The sequence below is a fragment of the Nyctereutes procyonoides genome, unplaced genomic scaffold, assembly GCF_905146905.1.
Source record: "Nyctereutes procyonoides isolate TBG_1078 unplaced genomic scaffold, NYPRO_anot_genome, whole genome shotgun sequence".
Lineage (NCBI taxonomy): Eukaryota > Metazoa > Chordata > Mammalia > Carnivora > Canidae > Nyctereutes > Nyctereutes procyonoides.
In genome coordinates, this window is record NW_026575135.1 from 20,139,479 (window position 1) to 20,165,191 (window position 25,713).

General features: G+C 50.2%; 1 protein-coding gene across 1 annotated transcript in view; it reads left to right on the forward strand.

Annotated features, from left to right (window-relative positions):
• SHB (SH2 domain containing adaptor protein B) overlaps positions 1-25,713 on the forward strand; it is a 140,622-nt gene that overhangs the window by 89,537 nt on the left and 25,372 nt on the right. The window contains exons 3-5 of the mRNA XM_055302003.1: positions 856-1,071; positions 18,255-18,426; positions 24,509-24,628. Of these exons, the coding sequence (XP_055157978.1) occupies positions 856-1,071; positions 18,255-18,426; positions 24,509-24,628 (508 nt within the window). The remainder of the gene's footprint in view (positions 1-855; positions 1,072-18,254; positions 18,427-24,508; positions 24,629-25,713) is intronic.

Sequence of the window (25,713 nt, forward strand, 5' to 3'; positions counted from 1 at the left end):
GTGACTCAGAAGCACCTGATTCTAGCATCCTGGCATCCATCCTCAAGCCACCACTGGCCTGGCCTCTCGGAAATGAGCAGCAGCTGACATGGAGGCCCCCTGTCTGGGGTCTGGTCTAGACAAGCAGTCACCCCTCAGCCCACATAGGGCCAGGCCATGGCATCCTCTCCAGAGGATTAAGAGTTTCCCCCCCATTATTCAGAAGTGAAACTGGACATCTGTTCCCATGTCCCTTGAATGTGCTCAGTGTGTCAGAAGACAGGCAGGCTCTGGGGGAGGCAGAAACGCAGGGAAGGGGTTGCTCACGCAGATTTGTAGGAGAGGAAAGAGTGACCCAGGGAGGCTCTTGACTTGTTAGCTGAGGGCAAACACGAGGATCATTTAGCCTAATTTCATTTTTTAGGTAGGGAATGAAAGTCCAGAGGATGGGGAACAGCCCTAGTGGGCAAGATCCTACTCATGTGTAGAGCAAAGGGGTGGGGGCTCTTTCTGTTTCAGGCTGCTGTCAGAGCACACCTGAAACATCATGTGCATATCTGGGCCCAGCCCTTGCAGATGATAGTGACTGAGCAGATGGCAGTAGTAAGCCTCTGATGGCAGCGGTAAGCCTCTGGTTCTGTCATTGGGTCCAAGAGCCTGAGATCTTTGTGAGGAAACCTCGCCCTGTGAGAGCAGAGACGCTGCCTTCAGGGTGGGGAGGGACAGTTAAGCACAGACACAGGGGCCCATTCCTGTGCAGTTCTCAGCTCTTTGGCTGGTGACTAAATTCCTGTGAATGTCACCTGACAGATCCCAGGTGAGGAAGTACATGCTGTGCATCCGTTACATCTCTGCTTCCTTCCTTTTTGCCTACAGAATTTCAGAGGCAAGAAAGTGTCCGGTCCCAGCACAAAGGCATCCAATTATATGACACCCCTTACGAACCTGAGGGCCAAAGTGTCGACTCAGACTCAGAGAGCACGGTCAGCCCCCGACTGCGGGAGAGCAAGCTGCCCCAGGACGATGACAGGCCTGCCGACGAGTACGACCAGCCATGGGAGTGGAACCGGGTCACCATCCCAGCTCTGGCAGGTAAGGAGCCAGTGGCCCCACTCGGAGGGGGCCCACCCACCCTCGACACTCACCTTTGGTAAAGGGGGTAAGTGTACCAATCCCTCATGCTCAGGCAAACCACAGGGCTTCATTTGATGATCCTGTTGGGTGGTCTTCTCTTGTAGTCTAGCTGAGCCACTCAAAGATGATGAGGGTCCTGGAGGGAAGGTAGGCCTGGTCAAGCCAGGTAGAAATCCTAGGCCGAGCCATTAGGGCCTTGGTTCTGATCCCCCTAGTCTTCCCAGAGGACCTGACTCTCTCTTGGTCCTGTTGGTAATGTTCTAATTCACCGAAGCCAAGATTTCAGAAGGAATTTTCTTACATACCTACAAGAAGACCACCCTGCGAAGTGGCTCCTACTGGGCCTGAGGGAGCCCAGTGCTTCCTCCTAGCTGTACGGTTGCCAGAGGCCTGCATACACCCAGGGCCACTGTGTTTCCTGTCCCAGCTCCAGCACAAAGCCATTCACGGAGCATAGGCATGGGTGCATCCTGACCTCAAGCTGGCTCTTGCCCTGGCTGAGAATGACTCAGGCGCCTCCCTCCACCTCACTCTGAGACTGGTTCTCCTGAATCTGGATATCTGTCACAGCACTAAGACTCCTCTCCCAGCCTTTTGGAAAGCTGCCTGCCACATGTGTCACAGGTCTTAAGCTTATGCACACACTCTTTGATTCTAAGCCCAGCCTTTAGGATCCATGCCAGGGTTATGATCTAAAATTCAGAAAAGGCATGGTTTATGATCATGAAAGGTGGGGAACAACCTGCATGTTGAGCAGACAGGGATTGGTTAAAGGGAATACTGTGTACAGCCACTTAACAGGTGATATTGACAAAGAGTTTATAACAACTGAGGGAAATACTTATGTTTAATGTTAAGAGGTGAAAAACCAGATGCAAAAAAATTTCTTCTGTATCTAAGAGTTTAGGCATATGCAAAGAGACATTGAATGACTCATTTAGTTTTTGCCTCATTGAAGGTCCATAAGGGGGAGTTTTTATTTTATTAAGATTTTATTTACTTATTGAGAGAGAGCATGCACACAGGGAGAACTGCAGAAGGAGAGGGACTGTTCCTGTCCCCTGGCATGGTTGGTAAGGGGCTGTGCTCCATTAAAGGGCTTGTGTGGCACTCTCCCAGACATCTAGGGCCCGTGGCATGAGATAACACTGCAGACAAGTATGGGGTCTTACACTCTCCTGGACTGATCACCTGCAGGTCACTTAACTGTGGTGTCACCTTTGATGCTTAGTCTGGTCTGGTGCTGTGCTGCTCAGAATGTGATCCCTAGACCAGCAGCATTGCATCACCTAGGAGCTGGTGAGAATTGCAGGGTCTCAGGCCCCACCCCAGACCTATGGAGTCAGAATCCCCCAGTGCAGCCCCGGTGGCGCAGCGGTTTAGCGCCACCTGCAGCCCGGGGTATGATCCTGGAGACCCGGGATCAAGTCCCACATCGGGCTCCCTGCATGGAGCCTGCTTCTCCCTCTGCCTGTGTCTCTGCCTCTCTCTCTCTCTCTCTCTCTCTCTCTCTCTCTCTCTCTCTGAATAAATAAATAAATAAATAAATAAATAAATCTTAAAAAAAAAAAATAAGGCAGCCCAGGTGGCTCAGCGGTTTAGCACCACCTTCAACCCAGGGCCTGATCCTGGAGACCCCGGATTAAGTCCCGTGTCAGGCTCCCTGCATGGAGCCTGCTTCTCCCTCTACTTGTGTCTGTGTCTCTCTCTCTCTGTGTGTGTCTCTCATGAATAAATAAATAAAATCTTAAAAAAAAAATAACAAGACCCCCAGGTGATTCAAATGCATGTTAAAGTCAAAAGCACTTAACCTATAGAACTTTAATTGTTCAAAAGTCTCTTGGACCAAAAGGCTCACTTCTGCCCAGAGAGGGTTTTGGAACTCCTGTACATTCTTTGCAAAGGATCACAATGTCTCAGTTAGAATCATCTCCTTGGGGCACCTGAGTGGCTCAGTGGTTGAACATCTGCCTTCAGCTCAGGTTGTGATCCTGGGGTTCTGGGATCGAGTCCCGCATCAAGCTGCCTGCTTCTCCCTTTGCCTATGTGTCTGCCTCTCTCTCTGTGTCTCTCATGAATAAACCAGTAAATATCTAGGAAAAAAAATAGAACTGTCTCCTTATAAGTTTCTGGGCCACAAGTATCCATTCTGGACTTGGCCATATGTCAGTGAGTTGCTTTTACAAATGTCATTACAGGTCTACTTCTTTGGCTACCAATAGAAGACAGACTCAGGATCAGATCTCCATCTATGTCTCATCAAGTCACTTGTCTCTGTGTGGCCTGCTCCAAGTGTATACTGGCTATCCTCTTCCCAAGAAGCTTTTGGCTTAGTTCTGATTTCTGGGGCAGAGAAGGAAGCTCTTTCCCTCAGACTGGAGGGATGCTGTAAGCATGAGTCTTTAGTCATAACCAGATGTCTCCCCAGGTCTGTGGAGCCTGTTGGTGTAGTGTTGGTAGATGAGGAGCACCCTTCAATATCCTAGCCTAGAGTGAAGATGGAGTGAGGGGTGGATGGGCCGCCTTCCAGGTTAGGAGGATGAGTTGAAATGGCTTGATTAGATAGCTCAAGCACTGCCATGGTCCCATTTGTAAACCTAGACATGTGGCTGCCCAGGAATGAAGGACAGTGTTCCCACATGAGTCAACAGTGTTTGTGCACATCCATGGGTATGTCCATATGCACATGCTTTAGCAAGTCATGAGTGCTGTCAGGAAGCAAGGCAGTGCTTGGCTAGGCCCTGTCCTCCTTATGATACCTGTATAAAATGTCCCACATGGTTTTTCTAGACTTTCAGGAACTCTCTGATGGGCCGTGGGAGCCCAGGGTGCAGGATCTGCAGCTGGGGAGTGACTGTATGGGGTAAAGTTGGCTGGGCAAAATCATTACCATCTCTTTCCACCACTTGTGTTCTCTGGTTCTGCATTTTTAGCCTGGGCAAAAATGCATTTTAGCCTGGGAAGCTGGGCAGCGTCTTCAAATTTCCAAAGGGTGTGAATTGTGAGGGACCCCTAAAGCCCAAAGCTGGGCCCACCCAAAGGAATCAGAGGGATTTAGGGTCCAGGTGAGTGGTAAGAATCTGATATATACTTGGAAATATATAATGAGCTTCTCCTCACTGGCAATTTGGAAGCAGAAGCTCAGTTGAGACAGGATTGCTGATAGAGGCTTTGCCTGGCAGTGGAGGGTTGGCCTGTCACCTCTAGCACTGCTTCCATGTTTCAGCACCCCACCATGCTGATCAGAGACCAGGAGAAGGGAAGGCCTCTGAATTCTCTCCATGATTCAGTCTATGAAGCAAAAGTGCTTTCTACCTTTCAAAGCGTTGTCTTATATCACATTCATGGCATGAGGCATTTCTCAAAGGCATGCTTCTGGCATTCTCGATAGAAAGAGCCCTTCCCAGCTCAGCCATCGACTGAGGCTCTGGGGGCTGCTGCCTCAGGAAGCCTCGATTATCACTACCAAGTTGTCCTGAGAACAGCTATTGCAAGGTGTGAGGTAGTCTTGTCTTCTTGGGAATGAAAATCCTCCCACCTCCTGGAATTCTGTGGCCAGGTAAGTGAGAAATACCACAAGGTATCCAAAAAGCCTTGGGCCTTCATGGCCTACTCTTCCTCCAGGAAGTTGCCTGGTCTCAGCCAGAACCTCCACCTGCCTGGCACTAGAGTCCCTTCCCACACAGCCCCAGGACAGGTGCCTGGTCAGGTTTCTTGCACTGCCAACTATAAGGAACAGGCAGGCTGCAGCCCACCATGCACAAGTGATATGGCTTCCATCAAGCTGTCAACTCCCTTCACTCCTGGCAGAGACACCTGCCTTCAGGGCTGATGGTTTTAGTTCCTGGCCTGCTTTGACTCACCCCCTGGAGGCCTTGACAGCCACAAATTGCAAGGTGGCAAATGGGTCTAGAAGTGGCCCTAAACCCCCAGATGCAGCTCTGGGCCCATACAGGGACTTAGAGGAACTCCCTGCCTGGTGTGGGGCAGGAAGAGCAGCCTGGGGTAATTCCACACTGTCTCGGGGAAGCATGGGTTGATATGGAGGGTCTCATCAGCCCTGGGCCTTGTGGCAGGGACTGTTACATGGACAAATGGAGCCTGCATAGGACGTGGCCACATAGGGAAGAGCAGAGGAGCTGGGAGCATGACCTAGAGAATCAGACATGGGCTCAGGATTAGTGTCTTCACTAATCTGTAGGGAGCCACGGGGAGGACAGAAATCCAACCTGTCGTAGAAGCCTCCATTTTCTCACCTGGGAGATGTGTCCGCTGCAGAGGGTCCCTGTGAGGTTTAAGGGACACCACATCATGAAAGTGCTGGCCATTTACTGAGCACTTTTTGCCTGCACTCTCACAGAATCCTCACAGCTCTCCTCTGGCAGATGAGTTTCCTCATTTTACTGCATTTTAAGGACTGAGGTCCAAAGAGAAGAGGCCCATAGCTAGTCAGCCACAGAGCCAGGATTTGAACTTGTGGAGTCCAGTTCCAGATCCAAGCCCTAACCCAAGGGGCTGCCTGGGCTCCCTGCTGCCGTCAGAGATGCTGCATAAAATATGGTTAGAGCCCACAGGAAATGTCATGTGCCTTTCATTGCCCTTATACAGATTTCTGCCATGTGTGCAGCTAATAGGATACTTGACTTGGGTTTCCCCACCTAGAATGGTTCCAGCAGAGGATCCAGTAGGAGCCCCAAGTTCTGGAAGTTCATACCTACATGGGGGTGGAGGTTGACCAGAGCCATCCCACTCCCCCTTGTCTAGCTGGGGAAACAAGGCCCTGAGAGGAGAGAACTGCCAGAGACCTCGTAGCAGAGCTGATCAGGCCACACACAGGATAGATCAACATTGCCTTCTAATCCAATGAGTAGAATTACCAGCCATATCTTTAATGATTTAGAATTGCCTCTGAGAAGCAAATGATCCGAGTGCTTGCTCAGGGAGCTGGGTGGCAGGGAGTGTGTGAAGGGCACCCTTGAAATCTTTTAAAGGAACAAAATCATTTCACTTTTTTCATTTTCCACTCACTGAAGATTCGTCTCCATTGAATCTACTTATCAGGTGATGCCCTGGGTTTAGCTAGTGACAGGTCTGCCTCCCAGCAAAGATAGAAGACTGACATACAACTCAGTGCTGAACATAGTTACTTCAGGTACTTTGTCGGCCTTCCCCATTAGCTCCTCCATGAGTTGCTCTGCCCTCAAAAGCTCAGGGCAGTGTTTTGCGTGTCGGGAGTCAATGGGGCAGTAGAAGGAGTCAGGCAATCCTAAGTTCACATGCCAACTCCACCACTCACCAGCTGTGAGACCTCAGACTTACAGTTCAGTTTCCCTGAACCTTAGTTTTCCCATCCATAAAGTGGGAATACTCAAAACCCTTGTCAAACGGGATCTCTAATGCTCAAGAGAAAAGATCTGAAAGATCTGGATGAAAAGATTTTTGCATGCTGTAAAGGGTCACACTTGAAAGAAATGGTTGTTAGTATTCAGGGGAGATTTAATTGAATAAAATTTAATTTAATATTAAAATGTACTCCATGAAGAGGTACTTGGAAGGCACAGAGGCCTCACTTACAGAGCTCATTCCTAATTAGGCCTGGCCCTGAGAAACATGGATGGTGTGGAAAGCAGTACTTACATAGGAAATCCTTGTCTGCATTCCAGCAGTAGTTTTAACAGTGAGCCACCCAGTCCTTCCATTCTTTATTCAGTTCTTCCCAAGGATTGGGCCATCGATTCCTGGGTGTGAGAAGGTCCCCACTGCTTTTTCTCCCCTCTGTCCCCTCCCCATTCTAGCCATGACACACTTGTGAATTGGTTGGCTTGGCCAGAGCAAGTAGGGGAATCACCAAGAGGAAGCATTAAACAGATTATTGGGTCCTCAGAGTTCCTCTTGTGGTAGGTTTCGGGGATGAGGCATGAGAATTTGCATTTTTAACAGGGTCCCAAGAACTGTTGCTGTTGATCTGAGCACTTCACTTTGAGAACCTCCAATGTACCTTGTACATATTATGTGTTAGGTGTTGGGGTCAGGGGGTAGTTAGGGGATGTAACAACTCAGTTCAGTAGTAGCAACACCACCTCCTCCAGAAAGGCCTTCCTGGACATGTGCAATCCCTTCCTCACCCTCATCCCAGGTTGGGCTGGGACCTCTCTGTGCTCCTACCTCACCCTGTATAGGAGGTATGTCAGTTTATTCTGAACAGCCAGATATACACTTACAGGGCAGGTGCTAATGCTATGTCGATCACCCCTTACCCAGGGACCTTCTTAAGTCTTGACACCTTCCTGGCCTCATCAAGTAGGCCGAAAGGGCAGAGAGAGGGCAAGTAAGGTCCTAGGTATGTCATATTTCGTAAACAATTGTGAGTCATCTCCAAACCAGCTCAATTGGCGAATTTAAAATAATCCTATTAAGGTAAGGGGGGAAATGGAGGAAGGACAGGAAATCAACATTTAGTGAGCACCACTTATGAAGCCCTGCAAGGTGGGTGTGATTTCATTGTCATTGCACAGATGACAGTACTCAGGCTCTCAGAGGATGAGCAGCTTGCCCATAGTCACACAGCTAATGAACCCAGGTCAGTCTGACTGCAGTCTTTACTCTTTCCACTGCTGCGTTGACATCTCAAGTGTGGAAGGTACATGTCATAACATTGCCTTTACTTTGTGTTGGTGCCATGTGCCTTTGGTCACTATTGAGGCAGAAGCAGTTGCGCCCACTCTGTGCTGACCTTGTGACTTTTCACTGTCAAACACAAATGCTCTGGAGCTGGGAACGCTGATGTTCTGTGCATAAGACACTTCCCCTGGGCTTGCTGTTCCCACCAAGCCCTGTGACTGACTTATCCTCAGGCACTCAGAACAAATAGGCTCAGCCTCTGCAGAAGGTTCCTCAGGGAGTCTTAGACCTGCCACCATCACCTGGCACACCCAGACCCATGCCATCTCCTCCTCACTATTGGCCCCCCCCAGGGCTCTTGTGATGCTCTCTGCCCCTTAGAGAGCTTCCCAGAATGCCTTGGGTCTGCAAGGAAATTAACAATTTTGTTTGTATGGGGAGCTTTTCGCTATGTAATGAGTAACAGTTGTAATTAATGTTTAACACATACGAACAGCAGGTCTGCAGAGAAAAGGGGGGCTTAAATGACTATGAAGAGAACCAGGATCGCTCACTTCCTGTGGCTAATATGTTACCGAGGGACAGGTTTTTCCAGTTAGCTTTTCTACTTGACATATGAATGTATTCATTTAGTAGCCAAAAAAAAAAAAAAAAGAAGAAGAAGAAGAAGAAAAGAGAAAGGAAAACACTAGTGTTTAATAGCTTTGGCTGGTCTACTAATTATATTGATTGATAGAAATGTTCCTTGTGTCTTTTGTCTCCTCAGTGAAAAAAAAAAAACACACAAAGATTTGCTGGAATCTTGCTCTTCTGTTTGGCAGGGCAGAAATCTTCATGTGGCTCGAGACTGTTTAAGCTCTGTGAGGTCGGAGCCTCTGCCTGCCTTGTTCACACCTGGGCCCTTACATAGATCCATGCCTGGCACATGATGAACATGCAGATAGGTGTTAAATTATTGAATAAATCACGTCTCTGGAAAACCAACCTCATGATTTCTTCAGGACACTAGAATTCTGAGGTAATGATGCAGCCTGCTCACCCAGAAATAGTTTATTTTCATATCACTCTTTCATGCCATATGCCTGTCTTCTCTCCAAATGAGGCAAGGGGCCTACACCTGGAGGGCCATTTTTGCACAGCTGTTAACTGCCGTGATTGCCACCTCTGGTCTGAATTCTTAGGAAGAAGTCGAGAGTGTGTCCCCACCTGTCTGAGGAGTGGCCCAGGCTTCCAGATGCCACATTGTAGGTGGAGAGAATGGTGTGCTAGTGGGTGGCATGCCAGCCCCCTGAGAGCCATGTACCTGGCTTGTCCCGTCCTCTCGCTCTTCCTTTCCCTCACTGCCATCTGCAGGGGGATGCCAGCAGAAACCTATAAACAGCTTGGCTGGGGCTTTGGGGCTCCTGGATGTGGAGACCCATTTCCAAAGATGCCCACTGTGCAGGTTCTCTGAGGCTTGTGGATGGGGAAGAGTCTGTTTGCCTGGCCCTAGGATTCTAAGTGATTGTCTGTGGGTATCTGCAGGTATAAGCATCAGGAAACAGTCTGCATCAGACACAAGCAGGCATTTTCCATCTGACAGGTGAGCCTGGCCCAGAATTAGCAGAGTGCACATGAACTCAGATGCCAAAGCCACGGGGTCTGGATTTAAAGCCCCGTGCTGCCACTTGCTAACAGGGTGACTTGGGGCAAATTGCCTCTGTTTCCACATCTTGAAGGGAAGTGGTAATTGGTGCTGAGAGTCAGGACACAGTGCGTGCTCAGTGGACGCCGACTTTTGGTATCTCTGTCGTTGTTAACTACTGCTTTTTGAGAATGTATTACATTATAGACAAGATTCGTGCTGTACTTGTTAAAGGCCTCTGGAGACTTGGGTTGCAGTCCAAGTTAAAATCCAGTTGTTGACTTGGGACAAATCAGTCCCATTTCCAGCCGTCCAATTCTCATCTATAAAATGAGTTATGACAGTAAAGATGGCTTGCTTCAGCAGCTGTAAAGGTCTCTGCATTTGGATCATTTCATCGTTTTCATCAGGATTTATCCTTATATTTCCCATAGCCAAGCAGCAGCCCTTGGGGTGGGGTCTTTGCACCAGACAGTGGTGTCTTTTTCCTGTGAGGGTTGCAGGATAAGGGGATGAAGACCTACTCCACCCTGTTCCAGGCCCTCCTTCCCTAGCCCTGGCTTGGGTGTACATGCATGGACAGCGTTCCTGGAATCTGGATGGCATTCCTGCAACCCAAGCAGCATCCCGGCGCCTGCCTCACAACCTGTCCAATGCCCTCCTTCTCGGAGAGTCCCCACTGCCTCCCTTCACAATGGAGATCTCTGTTTTCAGGCACTGCCCACAAGATGTGGCAGCGTGGTGCCCTGGGGCTTGCATGTGTCTGGGAGGTGAACACAGAGGCCTCTTGTTGGCAGTCCTGAAACACAGACCAAACATTTGCTGAGCTGCCTGTTGTTTTAAAATCCCTGGAGGTGCAGCTCTCATGCACAGGACAGGCGGGGGAGGTGGAGGGTGAGGCCTGCTCTTGGACCGGAAGGGAAAGGGGCCTCACCTCGCTGGGCTTCAGTTTCTCCATCTGTAAAATGGGAATTCTAATACTGATCTTGTTCTGAGGAGCAGATGAGGTAACTCAGAATGTGTATCTAGAAAGTCGAAGCAGCAAAGCTGTTGTCATGGGAAGCTGTTGTCATGGGAACAGTTTCAGGCAGTGGCAAGTGTTTACACATTGTCGTGAAAGTCTGTGGTGTTTGCAGAGACTCCAGGGATCATGTGGTCCACCCAGCTCCCCAGACCACTGTGCTATCTCCCTCCTTGCCCCTCTCTTGGGGGGCTGAGAACTGCCTGGGCAGCAACCCCTTGTGTGCCTGCCCACCTGAGCCCTCCCCACTGCCTTACACACACACACACACACACACACACACACACACCAGAGTCGAGGCCTGGCTGTAGGCAGAATGGAGGGATCGGCACCCCTGTGGAAGGGGTGCCTCTGACACCTTCATTCTGTTCTCTGTACCCTCGTGTTCTTGGAGTATAGGGCAGGCCCCTCCCATGAGCTCCATGTGGTTTGCAGAGACAACCCATATTCATTTTGGCCTCACCCACAGAAGGCCTAAAGAAGCCTCTTCAGTGGGCTGAGAGCTCCTTACAAGCGTCCTGTTTTCAATTGTCTAATCCTCATTGCCTCTGCTTAAAGGACCCTGTCCTGTGTGGATAACTGGTGGGTCAGAGACTCCAGGCCAGCCAGAAAGCTACAGCCACTGAGCTTGGAGCACGTCAAGATCCCTGGGCCTCCTTAACTCCCAGGTGGCTTTAAATGGTCCCTGTCCTATGCGGCTGCTGTCCACACCCTTGGTCAGTAGGGAAGACTGGAAGATGTTTGCCAGGCCACTGATTTCTCTCCCCACCATTCCCCAGGGAAAGGTACTCCTACCCACCCCCAGGTGAGAGGAGGCATTCCAGGGTTTAAATCCCAGAGCAGAAGTTGGGGGAGTAGGGGCTGAGGCTGGCTGCCTGATGTGGCAGCCTGCTCCTATCACCATGGCCAGGTTGCTTACCTACACCAGGCCTTGTTTGTAAAAAACCTGGACAAAGTGCCCTGATCTCTCCTAGGCTTATGTGGGGGGGTCAGAGCAGAAGGTCCCATCAGGTCTCATGTATGCCTCCCCATGCAGAGGAAGCAAGCAGTAAAGGTTAGGCCATCTTCAAAATGTTTTAAAATAATTTGAGGAGGTAATCCAGCTCCCTTTTCCTATCTTGATTGATGCATGGAGGTTTTATGGTCCTGCTGACCCAGGTGGAGATTTATTCACTCAGTAGATATTATCTACTATACATCAGGCACTGTTCTCGGCATTGGGGATTCAGCTCTGAACAAAGCAGAATATGTCGTGCCTTTTGGACCTTCCAGCTTAGGAACTCCGGTAGAGGCTAGGGAAAAAGAAGGTGCCTTTCTTATGCAAGGCACTTTATTGTCTTCAGTGTATGAGAGAGGAGTGTTCAGAGCGTGGGTGTGACTGTGGGGAGGGGGTCACCACTTACAGGGGCCTGCCTGGACTTTGGTACGCCATCTATTACTAACTACCTCTACAATCCTTTGTAGGTATAGTCGACCCTGTTCTACAAAAGAGGTAGCTAGCATTCAGAGAGATTTAGAAACTTGCCCAAAGTCACACAGTAATGGCAGAGGCAGGACGCAAACATGTGTCTTTCTAAGTCCAGAGTCCACATCCTTTCCATGATGCCAAGCTGCTGTGGTTCCTCCGTTTCCTGGCCTATTGCAGCTCATAGGCCGTTCCTTTTTTTTTTTTTTTTTTTTAAGATTTTATTTATTCATCAGAGACACAGAGAGGTAGAGACATAGGCAGAGGGAGAAGCAGGCTCCCTGCCGGGATCCTGATGTGGGACTTAACCCCAGGACCCCAGGATCACGACTGAGCCACCCACGTGCCCCTAGGCCATTCTTTCAAGTCGGCTGCATGGCCATGCAGAGGTTCAGTGGAGGCTGAGGTACGAGGCCCCATCTCCATCCGGTTCTGGAAGGACACCTACCTACCACACTACCAGAGACTGGGGTGGGATCAGACAGTGGCATAGACCCCAGGATGCAGGGCACAGAAGAGAAAGGAATTCTGCCTGGGGTGTAGGGTAAAACCTTCCCTGGGTGGTAGCATTGGAGCCGAACTTTAAATAGCAAGGATTTGTGCATCCAAAGATAGTGAAGAAGAAAAAAAAAAAAAAAAAACAAAGATAGTGAAGAAGGGGATTCGAGAGGGCAGGCAAAGCAAAGCCCTAGGGGCAGATGGTGGATTTAGGGCCTGGTCATTCTTTGTGCCTGGAGCCAAGGGCTGGGTAGGGACCCCAGAGGGGTTTTCTAGGGGAAGATGAATCCAGTAGGTTGGGTTGGTGCCAAGTCACTGAAGATCCTGAACACTAGAGCAAGGAGTTTGCCCTCCACCCAGGGGGAGTTGGGAGCCAGCAAGGGTTTGTGAGCCCAGCTGAGCTGTGCTTTAGAGGCCCGCTGGCTTTTTGGAACTTGTTTTCTCTGGCCAGCCCTGATTAATAAACAAGAAGGAACTGGACCCTGAAGGAGCACATTTATTTCATCTAAGCAAACATTTACTAAACACCCGTCTCCATAACAAGCACTGCATTAGGCTTAGGGGCAAACAAGAGATTGGAGAGGGAAAAGAAAGAAAATAAATCCCGGGCACTGCCCCCACAGAACACCCAGGCTGACTGGGGAAGAGAGAGAAGGGGTGCCTATGGAGCCTCAAGAGAAGTGCCAAGTGCTTCTGAGGAGGAAGGGGCTCTCAGCAGGCAGTAAACGGGGAGGCTTTGTGAAGGGGTGGCTTTTTGCCAGGTCTTGGAAGATTCTAGACATCATGTGGATGGAGCAGGAGGGTGGTCATTCCAGGCCTAGAGGTGGGAAGCGCACCACAGACTTGAGTGAGGAAGGCATAGCCCCTGCCTGACCATAGGGAAGGAAGGACCTGAGGGGGGCGGAGGGGAAGGTGACCCCAGTGACCCACAGGCCTGAGCTCAGGCCTTGCCTCCCCTGCCCCTATCCCACCCCTTAGCTTTGAGACCCTTTGAGGTGAGTTCTTTCTCACCTCTGAGTCCCCATCCGTCACTCATCAACCACAGGGGCCACGGCTATTGTGAGAGTCAGAGCCAACGTGGGCACCTGGGATACTGTCATCTGTTACTGGCAGTGACTAAACTTCAGAACCCATTGGTAAAACCTATAATAAGAATAGGAAGGGGACTGCCCGAGTTGGAGACTAATAACATGGATGGAGAAAAGGCCTCGCTCGGAAGGGCAGTAGTGGGGGCACCCAAGCTGGGCCCTTAAAGGCTGAGGCTTGTCGTTAGACCAGAATTTTTGGAAAGACATCTGGGGCATCGAGAAGGGGCCTGGCCTCCTCACCTGCCCTGAAGACAGAGGCTGGCGGTGCATCAGTGGGGCCATGTCTCCCACTGCCTCCCAGGGCCTGGTCCTTCCCACCTGAGCCTCCCCTCCCTCCTGCACAACTCTGATTCCATTTGTAATTGCCTATAGGTGCAATTAATTAGGTTCTGTCATTCTAATGACTCACAGGGGTGGCATATTTTTTCTCTAAATGCAGATATTCTTTTGAGGGTTTGTGTCTTTATCTTTTGCAGAAAATCACTAAATTAAAAGAATTGCCATTTTAAATTGCAGATTAAAGAGAAACTTAATTAGAAGGAATGAAAGCAGTTGTGTTTGGAGCTTTTGTTACTAACAGTGTTTTTTTTTTTTTTCTTTTGCTGCTGAATCACTGCACTTGGAGTTTGTATATTTTATTTTAGGTGAGATGATTTGCCTAATTAAGTCTGTCATTCATCACCACCTGTTCCCTCTAAAATATATGGCTATATTATTAAGCTTGCAAGCGAATGTATAAATTAGGTCAGTGGGGAATTACAGTGTTGACTGGGATGTTACTAGGTTTTATCGAGTTTATCTGGTATGAAAACCGATATTTTTTCCCAATAAAGTGAAACAACAGCTCATTAATTTTCTTCAGTCATTCATTAGGTGCCTGTTAGGTTGCAGGCATGTGCTAGGCATGGGACACAAAGGCACATGTGGTATAGCCCCTGCTTTTGAGGGACTCGTGGGGCACCCGACCAGGAAACTGGCCATTAGGATGCCATAGACTGAGATTAAGGTGAGTCTGGGGAGGAGGTGAGGTTAGAGCAGCCTTCCTAAAAGAGATGGCTGGCCCTTGAAGGGCAAATGGAGTTAGTTAGGTAGGTAGACTTGTGGATGGGGTGGTGGTATTTCAGGCTGAAGACCTGGCCCATAAGTGCTCATGGTGAGGCTGAGGCTGGACAGGCGGCCAGGTCATTGGTTATGCTAAAGAGTTTCTTCTGCAGTCAGTGCTCCATGCTCCTGCCTCTGTGGCAAGAGGTGTGTGGTAGGATTTTACATTGGTAGAAATCCCCAAATTCTAATTTTAGTCAGAGGTGAACATGCCTTAACAATTCATTTGGTCTCTCTTTTTCCCTAGCTGGTGGCAAAACTAAGCCTAGAACCTCATCTCCCCCCAGCCCCTTCCCATGTCACTATTTCACTGCCCACCTCCATACCCTTAGCCCTCAGGACCAGAGGCCTGCTCTATGGCCTCCTGTCCCTTCCTGACAGGAAATTAGAGGGAGGGACTGTGGAAAAGTACACCCTGGTCCCATGTCCCTGGCCCCCCTCTCCTGCTCCACCTTGCATCTCTTCTCAATGGAGCATCATACAGGGGTCACCTGGCTCAGCCCGTGGGTAGTCAAGTCCTGTTGGAGTCAACTCTTCCATCACTCCCATCATTGAGAGATTCAGCCTCCATTACCTTCCCTGACTGGTCTCCCTGCCTGCTTGGTAGCCCCCCACATCTCATCTCCATCAATAGAGACATCTCTAAAACCCAATCTGAGAATGGCATTCCCTGATTGCCCCAACCTTAGGATCAAGACCCAGATCTTTAGGAAAGGGCTATGTGACCTTACTATCTATCTGATGCCAGTGCTCACCCCTGCCCAAGGTCACCCATCTAGGACTCTGCAAGGCAAATGGCTCACCCCTTCCTAATCCCCCGGCCCAAGAACATATACTCCATTTGACTAGTTGGCATGAGGGCTGATGTGGTTCAGCCAGAGCCCTGGTAGGAAAGCCCATTGCTAGGAAGCCAGGCAGGGGGCATGGTGACGGGGGGTGGGGTGCCTGGGCCCCAGTTGTGTGCTTCACCCTCTCACTACCACTGTGCAAGCCCAGGTTATTGACCAGATGGAAGAGGGTTCTCTCAGACACACAAACCCAGGATCTGTACCTTAGAAGGGCCTTGTCATTGCAGTCTGCCCCTGTGGTTGGGACACAGGACAGAGCTGTAGCCTGAAAAGAGACAGAGCCCCCACCGAGTCCTCACTCTGTCCCTGCTCCACATTCCCAGCCCTGGCCTCACAGGCTGGGGGTGTCTCTAGGTTGGAGTTTGGCCTTCATCCCACTTCCTCATGAATTTTAATTATAGTTTTCTGTGAATCTTCACCTCCTAGGGAATGCCAGCTCCATCCCTCCAGTGCTCAGGCCAAAGGCCTATAGCCTCTGGATCCTCTTTCCCCACACATTCCACTGTGAATGCACAGATAGGGTCTGCAGACCTCACTGCTCTCCATGTGCATCTCTCTCTCTCTCTCTCTCTCTCTCTCTCTCTCTCTCTCTCAAACTTTTTTAAGAACAGTTTTAGGTTCACAACGAAATTGAGTGGGAAGTACAGAGAGTTCCCATGTGCCCCTGTCCTCCCATCTCTTTTCAGCACAGCAATCCTGTTCAGAAGTGCCAAGTCAAAACCCTCCCCATCAGGACATCAGAATGGCTCAGAACAAAGTCAAAGTCCTTTTAAGATGCAACACCCGATGATCTGGCACCATTTCCTCCCCCTACCCTCCATTACCCCAGGCTGTGTTGTTTCTGTCACTTGAGGCACTTTCCCACCTTAGGGCCCTCTTCCCTCTGCCTGGAATGTGCTTCCCATTCTCCACAGCAGTTACTGCAGATGGTGTGCTGTAGCCCTGACGTACCTCATTTATTGTGTTTCTCCCCACTCAGACTCTGGGCTTCATAAGCAGGTATTTCTGTGTTGCTCACTGCTATTTCTCCAGCCCTGAACTTGCCTGGCACATGTGAGTGAGTGTTGGGGAGTGGGGCAGGTGGATGGACAGGCTGCTGGCCTCTGCTGCAGTTATGAGAGTGAGTGCACACATGTGGGTCCAGAGTGTCTAGAGCCTTCCACTGGCAGGAACCTCCCTTCCCATTGCCTTCCAATAGTGGTTAATGGAGAAGAGTGTCTCAGAGGGATGGAAATGCTTTGTAGTCCTGATGGATGATCTCGCTCAGTGGCTGGGACCCAGAACAAGTTCATCCACATTCCCTAACCCATGCAGACAGCATATAGCACAGCCGGTGAGGTTCCCCCCTCCCTCCAACCACCACCACCACCTTCTGCCAGCTTCTCAGCTTCCGTCAGTGTGAGGTTGATTTCCGTGTGTCTGGCCAGAGTAGAGGACAGCTTGCCACATCCGTGCTTGCTCTTTGGAGAGGAGATTTCTGCCATTGTGTGTCTGTCGGCCTGCACCCAGACCTGGCTTTGGAAGCCTTGTTCTGCAGGGCCTGGCCTGTTCACTCAGCAGTCTGTGTGCTGGGCCCTTCGCATGTGTTCTCTCATCTGATCTTCGAGGTAACAGGATGAGGGAGGAAATGGAGCCTCTGAGACATTGAGGAACTTAGCCAAGGCAACCAGCTAGTGACTGGCAAGCTTGGAAGAGGAACTTGGGTTGGTTCAGAAGCTTATGTGAAGTAACTAGTACCGTATCCGCATTGAACAGACACAAGAATAATGAAAATAAATGTTTATAATAACATTGATTGAGTAGTGACTATATGCCAGGCACTCTGGTAAGATCTCGGTGACATCACCTAATTGAATCCTTGTAACAGCCCCATGAGGTGGGTATGGTCATCATCCCTTGCAGAGGAGGAAACCAAAGACCAGAGAGATAACTTGCAAGGTGGACTAACTGGTCTGTAGGAATGCTTCTGGCAACTCCAGGTTCAGCTCAGTATTTTCTGCTCTTTTTTTTTTTTTTTTTAATGATTTTATTCATGAAAGACACAGAGAGAGAGGCAGAGACACAGGCAGAGGGAGAAGCAGGTTCCATGCAGGGAGCCCAACATGGGACTCGATCCCAGGACTCCAGGATTACACCCTGGGCCGAAGGCAGGCGCTAAAATACTGAGCCACCCAGGGATCCCCGTATTTTCTGCTCTTTATGGGTTATCTTGGGCTCCTGCCCTCGAGAGGCACCCTCCCCAAGCCCGTGGAGGTGAATGATACTGTCACAGGCCCGGGGCCAGGAGGAGGCATGTAGCAGGGCCTGCACGCTGTGCTGTGCACTGCTTCAACCTCACCTGGGTGCTGGGTCCCGGACAGGGCTCGCTGAATGTGGGGCCCATACAGAGGGCAGTGAATGAAGAGGAGCAGACATGGGGGACACAGCATGACTCTTGATTGGAACTCTGTGGGGTTGTCCCAGGAGAAAGGGAGCAGATGTGGCCAGTACACCCTGTGGGGGATGAGAGAATGGGAGGAGGGGAGCCAGTTGGAGGCAGAGAATAGGAAACAGCTGCCTGCCTGAGAACAGTCCAGGGGGCTGAACCCCTTTGGGAATGCTGAGCCCCCCTTGGTGGTGATTGCAGAGGGCATCCTTTGGGGATAAGGCTAGTTCAGTGGTCTCTGGAGGGAGACTCAACCAGCCCCTTGAATGCACCATCTGGCTCTGACAGCACCTGCTGTAGGAAACTCGAGCCTTTTGAGCCATGTTCATTAATTGCCTGGAACTCTTCCCCTGAGAATTGTAAAGCCCCAAGGGGAGCAATTGACTGTTACCCCACCATGCCCCACCCAGTAATCCCTTGGTGACCGTGCACTTTCTCTCTCCACCACAGCCCAGTTTAATGGCAACGAGAAACGGCAATCATCCCCCTCACCTTCCCGGGACCGGCGGCGCCAGCTTCGAGCTCCTGGAGGGGGCTTTAAGCCCATTAAGCATGGGAGCCCTGAGTTCTGTGGGATCTTGGGAGAAAGAGTGGATCCTGCTGTCCCGCTGGAAAAGCAAATGTAAGTTTTTTGTTTGTTTGTTTTTTTAAGATTTTATTTATTTGTTCATGAGAGGCACACAGAGATAGGCAGAGATACAGACAGAGGGAGAAGCAGACTCCCCGCGGGAAGCCTGATGTGGGACTTGATCCCAGGATCCTGGGATATACCCTGAGCCAAAGGCAGATGCACAACCACTGAGCCACCCAGGTGTCCCTAGCATATGTAAGTTCTAAGGGAGCAAGGCCCAGCCTCCACTCAACTATGCAGTCTCCGTTAAGGCTGAGAGAAGGTCAAGGCCACCATTAATTCAGTCAGTGGCTGACGGGATTAGAACAGTCTCCTGATTTGTAACCCTAGGCTTTCTCATTCTATGCTGTATTGGTGCCCTTACTTTTGTTTATAAATTAAATTATTTGTTAGCTATAGTGAGAGTTTTGCCTCATATCTGCTTGGTATTTGTTGAGCAAGGCTTTGACTTTTTTTTTTTTAAGATTTATTTATTTATTTATTTGAGAGAAATAGAGGGGCAAAGGGAGAGAGAGAGAGTCTTAAGCAGACTACACTAAGCATGGAGCCCAGTATGGAGCTCTGTCTCGTGACCCTGAAATCATGCGCTGAGCCAAAACCAAGAGTTGGGCACTTAACCATCTATGTCACCCAGGTGCCCCAAGGCTTAGACAATTTTTTTTTTTTTTTTTTTAAGATTTTATTTGTTTGAGGGATCCCTGGGTGGCGCAGCGGTTTGGCGCCTGCCTTTGGCCCAGGGCGTGATCCTGGAGACCCGGGATCGAATCCCACATCAGGCTCCCGGTGCATGGAGCCTGCTTCTCCCTCTGCCTATGTCTCTGCCTCTCTCTCTCTCTCTCTGACTATCATAAATAAATAAAAATTTAAAAAAAATTTAAGATTTTATTTGTTTGAGGGGCGCCTGGGTGGCTCAGTGGTTGAGCATCTGCCTTCGGCCCAGGGCGTGATCCTGGGGTCTTAGGAAAGAGTCCCACATCGGGCTCCCTGCAGGGAGCCTGCTTCTCCCTCTGCCTGTGTCTCTGTGTCTCTCATGAATAAATAAATAAAATATTAAAAAAAAGATTTTATTTATTTGAGAGAGAGAGAGAGAGAGAGACTGCGCGCGTGCGCACACACAAGCAGGAGGGAGGGGTAGAGGAAGAAGCAGACTCCTTGTAGAGCAGGAAGCCCGACTGGGGACTCAATCCCAGGACCCTGAGTCATGACCTGAGCTAAAGGCAGCCACTTAACCGACTAAGCCACCTAGGCGCCCCTGGCTTTGACACCCTTGATTTGAGTTTTCTCAGTCCCTTTCCCCTGAGATTTCCCACCTCCAGTCAGTGGCCCAGTTCCACCCCTGCTTCCCTTTCCCTCTCTGCTCCTCCCTAGCACTGTTAGGCCCTTTACTACCCTTCCCCTTGACCATGATGATCACCTCCCTTCTAAGTGATCAGGTCCCCACTCAGCTCTGAAACCTTCAGTGACCACCCCCCCGCACCCCCATCACCTCCAGGGTAAAGTCTCATCTCCTTAGCCTGCCGCTCACTCTACGAGTTGCCCCCAGACTGCTTTTTCAGTTTCTCACCATTCTGTATACCTGGACTGCAGCAAGCTAATCCAGATACTGGATGAAGCAGGTCCTAGATCTTGTGCTGGTGCTTTCAGGTGTACCATCCTCTTAACAAGCAAATGTGTGATATATAGGGTTATCATCCCTGTCACATAGATGAGAAGTCAAGACTCCAAGAGACACAAAGCCTTGGCTAGGATGTCACAGTGCAGAGGCAGGATTAGAACTCCAGTCCTATGACTTGATCCCACACTCTCCTCTTTCTCCCCTCTCCTCATACACACTCTTATCACCCCCCTTCACACAGGAGATGAGCTGACAGCAAGCCGATCCCTCATGCGACTGTCCCGTGTGTGTCATGTACTATATTAATCTCCAGTGGGGACTTCTGGCTTCAGCATAGCCGGCAGTGCATCCCTCACAGGAAATGCTCACTCGGTGAGCAGGATGCAGCGTTTTCCGAATGATGTCATGTGCCCGGTGCCCCCTGTTCAGCATGTGCTATCATCTGGGGGGGCCGCAGTCTCCTTTGTGACACCCCATGCCTGCTGTACTGAGTGCATGGAGGAAGCACTCCCAGCAGGCTTCTCTGCTAACCGTCTGTCACAGCCACCTAGATTGGGTGGTAGGTTTTGCTTATTTCTGATCACTGTGTCCTTTTTAATCAACAAACAAAACATGATACAGAGATGGCTGGATACAGCGTGTATACTGACCATATCCACCTGATATCCCCCTCTGGGTCATCGCTACATCCTCAGTGTTTTAGTATGGTGCCTGGCACATAATAGGTGCTCAAGAAAACGGCTGTCCAGGGAATGGATGAAGTCCCCAGAGAGCTGTCAACATTGTCTCTCTCCCTCCATCACCTCCCATTCTTTCTCACTCAGCACAGTAGACAGCTCCCTCCTTTGGAGACATACTCTGCTCGTGGTTTTTCTCCTGCCTCCCTGGCTGCCTCTTCTGTCTCCCCTACTGTCTCCTCACCTCAGCTTTACCCAAAGCTTGGACTGTCTGGGGCTCGGGTTCCAGCTGCATGCTATCCCTGGGTAGTCTCAGGATCCTGGCAGTGAGTCACCAGTGTGCATCCCCTGCCCATACCTCTCCTAGAATCCCCCAACTCCTACATCCGGCTGCTGTCTTGGCATCTGCACTTGGCTGACAAGTGGGCATCTCAAATTTAGTGTGTTTAAAACTGGGCTCCTGATCTTCTCCGGACACTCGCTCCTCCCCCAGCTTCCCCATCTCCGTAAACGGCATCACATCTGCCTACTTGGTCAAGCCGCCAATCTGGAGTCTTCTTGATTCCCTTTTTTTTTTTCTTTTGCCTTACACTAGCATTTAATGCATCTAAACTAGTGACTTCTGCTAGTTTTCCACCCAAAATATGGCTGAATCCATATGTTCCTCTTGTCTCAGAGCCACCTCCCATCTAGACCACTACAGAAGCCCCTGCCTTATCTCCCACTTCATTCCTCTCTGGTCCCTCTTCGGGATAACCCGGTTGGCCTTTTGTAAGACCATCCAGAGCAAGTAACATCCTCTTTTTAAAACTCTTTGCCCTCTGCTATGCTTAGAATGAAATTGGACTTCTTCCCTTGCTCACAAAGCCTTGGGTATCAGGCTCTGCCTCCCATTCCCTCATCCTGTACCACTCCCCATGTTCACAGAGCTGGACCATTCTTGCTGCCTTTCTGCTCTGTGAACACCCCAAGTACATCCTACTTCAGGACCTTTGCACTTGCTGGTTCCTCTGCAGAGAACATGTTTTCTTTGGCTCTTTATATGATTGGTTTCTTTTCATGGTACAGATTCTCAGGTCAAATGGCATCTCCTTGGGGGCCTCCCCTGTGTGTTCATTTTAACATAGGCACTTTCCCTGCCCTAGTCACTGCCTATCACAAACTCAGGATTCCTACAAAGCAGTTGTCACTTTCCGAAATTGTGTCCTGAATCTGTTTGACTCTCCCTCTTCCCTGCATCAGCCCCACGGGATCAAGGATATAGTAAGTGGTGAGTAAATACTGGGTGAGCTAATGGGTACTGCATAGGTTGGGTCTTCTTAATCCCCATAATTCTGGCTTGACTGGTCAGTTCCACAGTCCAGCACATCCCCAAACAGCCTCCTGCTTAGATTCTGTTTTCAGTCTAGGCAGAGTCTGCTTGGGCACACAGCAATTTGCCCTCAGCCCCCTCCAGGACCACCCAGGCCTACCCTGTCTCCTGGTGGCCAACCCCATGCTAACAGGCTAGCCAGTGACTGGCCCCAGCCCCTGCAATCATGTCCTTTGGCTCTTTTCTCCTCAACTAGCCTGAGTCTCCTTAGAATCTCTACCCAAGTCCCTGATTTTTTCTCTGTGTGCACTAGCTGGGGCAGGAGGGAAGGAGCCAGCCGTTTATCCTGTTCACTTCAGCCAGGATCCTGAGCCTCCAGAGGCCCATCTGCCACCAGCTCAGCTCCTGTGCTCAGGGAGAGGCAGAGGGTGAGCAGCACTTCCATGGAGACCTCTTCTAGGCCTTTCCCTAAGGATGACTCTGCTTCAAATGGCTGGAACTTGTTTTCCTAATAAAACAGCATGTTTATCTGCTCACTGGGGTGTGTTAACACAGGTGAAATTTCCCGGAAAACAACCTTGCCAAATCTGTTAACTCTTTATTCTAAAGTCCATTCCATCCTTGTCTAGCTGTTTCTCCAAACTCCAGTCATGTTTACATTCTAACATATGACTTCAGCCCTCACATCTCTGGAAGTGCTTTCACTATGGGAGCCCATACATTCCCTAACTTCGTATTCCTCTTCATTTCTATGTATGTTTAGAAAGGAAAGCAGGTCTACCTTCCTCCTACCCTTTCCCTTGGCGAAATGCCCAGCCCCAGGGCTGATACGCTGTGAGTGGTCACCTCCTGGGCAGTCAGCAACTTACTCACATGCTCAGTGGACATGGACACTCACCTCTACTCTCCAATGTTTGCTTTCCTGAAGCAGGTTGGGTTCTGACGTTATAATTATGTCATCACCACTCCTGCTAACTGTTCAGAACACTGTCTTGTAAATGGCAGAAAGTGTACAGTGTAAGGCAGTGCCGTGTTTCTCCCCATGTAGAATGTCTGTAACAGAACTCTCAGAGGTACTATCTGCAGGGCACTCCTGGGCCTGGGCCAGGACCAGGAGGCAGCAGCAGCATCTCTGCTTACACCTGGGAATTTTTGAAATGCAGCCTATGGGTGAACAGCAGACTGAGTAATGATAGTTGGGGGAGTTGCCCATGGCCATCTGCAAATTCACTCATTTTTTATTGATGCTTGGAGCTGCCTTTTGTTAAAACTCTCCCATCCCTGGCTCTGTATAAGCCCTGCTCTGCATCATCCTATTTATTCTTCCCACCCTAAAATGGGGGTGGAGTGACCCTAACTTGATAGAGAACCGAGGTGCAGCCAGGTTCTGCTGCTTGCCCCTGACTGTCCAGGTGGTGAGTGGCAGGAGGGTCTGTGCTTCTGTGGCCATCCAGCACCTATGGTTCTCTTCCTGGCCCCATCTTGCCACCTTCCCACTGCCTCTGCTCCTTAGTGACTGTAATGTAAACAGGAATGCATTTTGAGTAGACCCACTGACTAGTGTCTTGTGATCATTACTCCTCCTCTGAAATTCTACCCCAACTCTCCCAGTTTCGAAAATCAAGCATTCTTCTTTTGTCCAGCAGCCAGGGGCCTCCATCAGGTCGTCTGCCACTACACCCCACCTTCCTGATTCTGTCACTCATCACGCGATATCTGGAAGCAGTAATGCCGGGCTTCCCACGTGCCCAGCCAGTGCCATGTGTGCTTGATGGGAGCATTGGTGTGGCCACCCCACCCAACTGTCTGCTTTCCTGAGTGATGAGCACCTCTCACTTGTCCCACAGATGCCACGGAGAAGCAGCAGTGTCCCTCCTGTCCGCACCCTCTGATGGCCTCTGTGTCACTCAGATGGAGAAAGGGTCTTCTCCTTGCACACAAGGCACGCTGCCCTGGCCCTGCCCACTCCTCCCCTTGGGCTCACTGCAGCCATGCTGGCCTCCTTGCTGTTTCCCAAGCACATCAGGCACTCCTGCCTTGGGCCTTTGCCTTCGCTGCCCCTCCCTGTGCCAGAAACGCTCTTTCCCAGCTACTGTCCTTTGTGGCTTCTCCTTCACTTCCTTCAGGTCCACACTAAAATGTCAATCTCCAGAAGGCTTCCCTGGCTAGTGCTTCAAATAGCTCCAAACTACACAACCTCACTTCGTCTCCTCCATAGCACCTACCCTGGAACATAAGCCCTGTGAGGGAGGAGGCTGCGGGTTTGTTCACCATTCTCTCCCTAAGATTGAGCATGCAGTAGACACTCGGTAGTTCTGTACTGAATAGCTGAATACATGCACACACGTGCCCCTGCCTCTTGATGAGGCTGGGATGTGCCAGCTGCCCTCAGGGGGCTGAGAGTTTGCAAGGATGTCAGCTGTGGGAATCATGTCCTTGCTGGGTTCTGACCCTCTCCTTTCTCCCCAGCTGGTATCACGGAGCCATCAGCAGAGGAGATGCTGAGAACCTTCTGCGGCTCTGCAAGGAGTGCAGCTACCTTGTCCGGAACAGCCAGACCAGCAAGCACGACTATTCCCTCTCTTTGAAGTAAGTACAGCCTTGTTCACCCTCTTAGCCCTCCTCAGCAACCTCAAGTAAAGCACTGCCTGGCCCTTGTGTCTGTGGCAAAAAGACTCACCAGTGTTGTGCTCCGCCCCCACCACCACCGCCACCAGAAACATGTCAGCATGAGTTATTTCAAGCCTCGGTTCTTCGATTTGATCTTATTCTCCTGGGAGACAGAGGAGTTTTTAATGTTCTCTGCCCCAGAAGAGAAGGGACATTTTCCTAGGATTTAATATTAAATACCCAAGAATAGCTTTCATATCTGCCATGAGGCAGGAAACGAATGAAGCTCTGAGTGTACCTCATCCCTCTTGTAAACCCTACAACAGTCCTTTGATGAGAAACATAATGTCCCCGTTTTGCAAATGAGGAAACTGAGGCTCAGAGGGGGGATTTGGCAGGCTCAAGGGGCAGGGCCAGGATTCAGGACCAGCTATTGGACTCTCCACGGGGCCCCTCTGCCACTGTGGGAACGGCAGCCTTTCTCTGTGTTCAGGCTGTTGTTTGGGCAGATTTGATTTCCGTGTGTATTGCAGAGGGTCTGAGGAGCGCTGGGAGAGCCAGGAAGAATCCTGCTGGTGCTATCATCTGTGGCTGCTTTGTAAACGGTTGGGTCTTTCTGACCCATGAAACATCACTATCGAGATAGATAGCCCTGAAATAAGAAAAGGGTTTTTTTGCTTGAGTGCTTCATCATTCATTGCTGTTACCAAATGGGACCCAACAAATGGTCTAAAACCCATTTTACAGATGGGAAGACTGAGGCCTTGAGAGAGGAGAGATCTCCCAAGGACCCAGAGTTAGTGTCAGAATTGTAGTTTAAGAAACCCAGACCTTTTAGCAGCACAGACCACCAGGAACAGTGAGGCCCTCTGCCTGGCTTCTCTCTGCTCTACCTGCTGTTCTTAGAGGCCATGTGATAGAGAAAGGCCTGCTGTGGGGTGACTGTCAGCCATGTAGACGGTAGCAGCAGTGCAGCCAAGGAGGGAGGGCCTGGCCTGCACTCTCTGCTCAGGACTGACCCCACCCTGTCCTCTGGGCTCTGCTCCGAGAGGGACCATGACAAG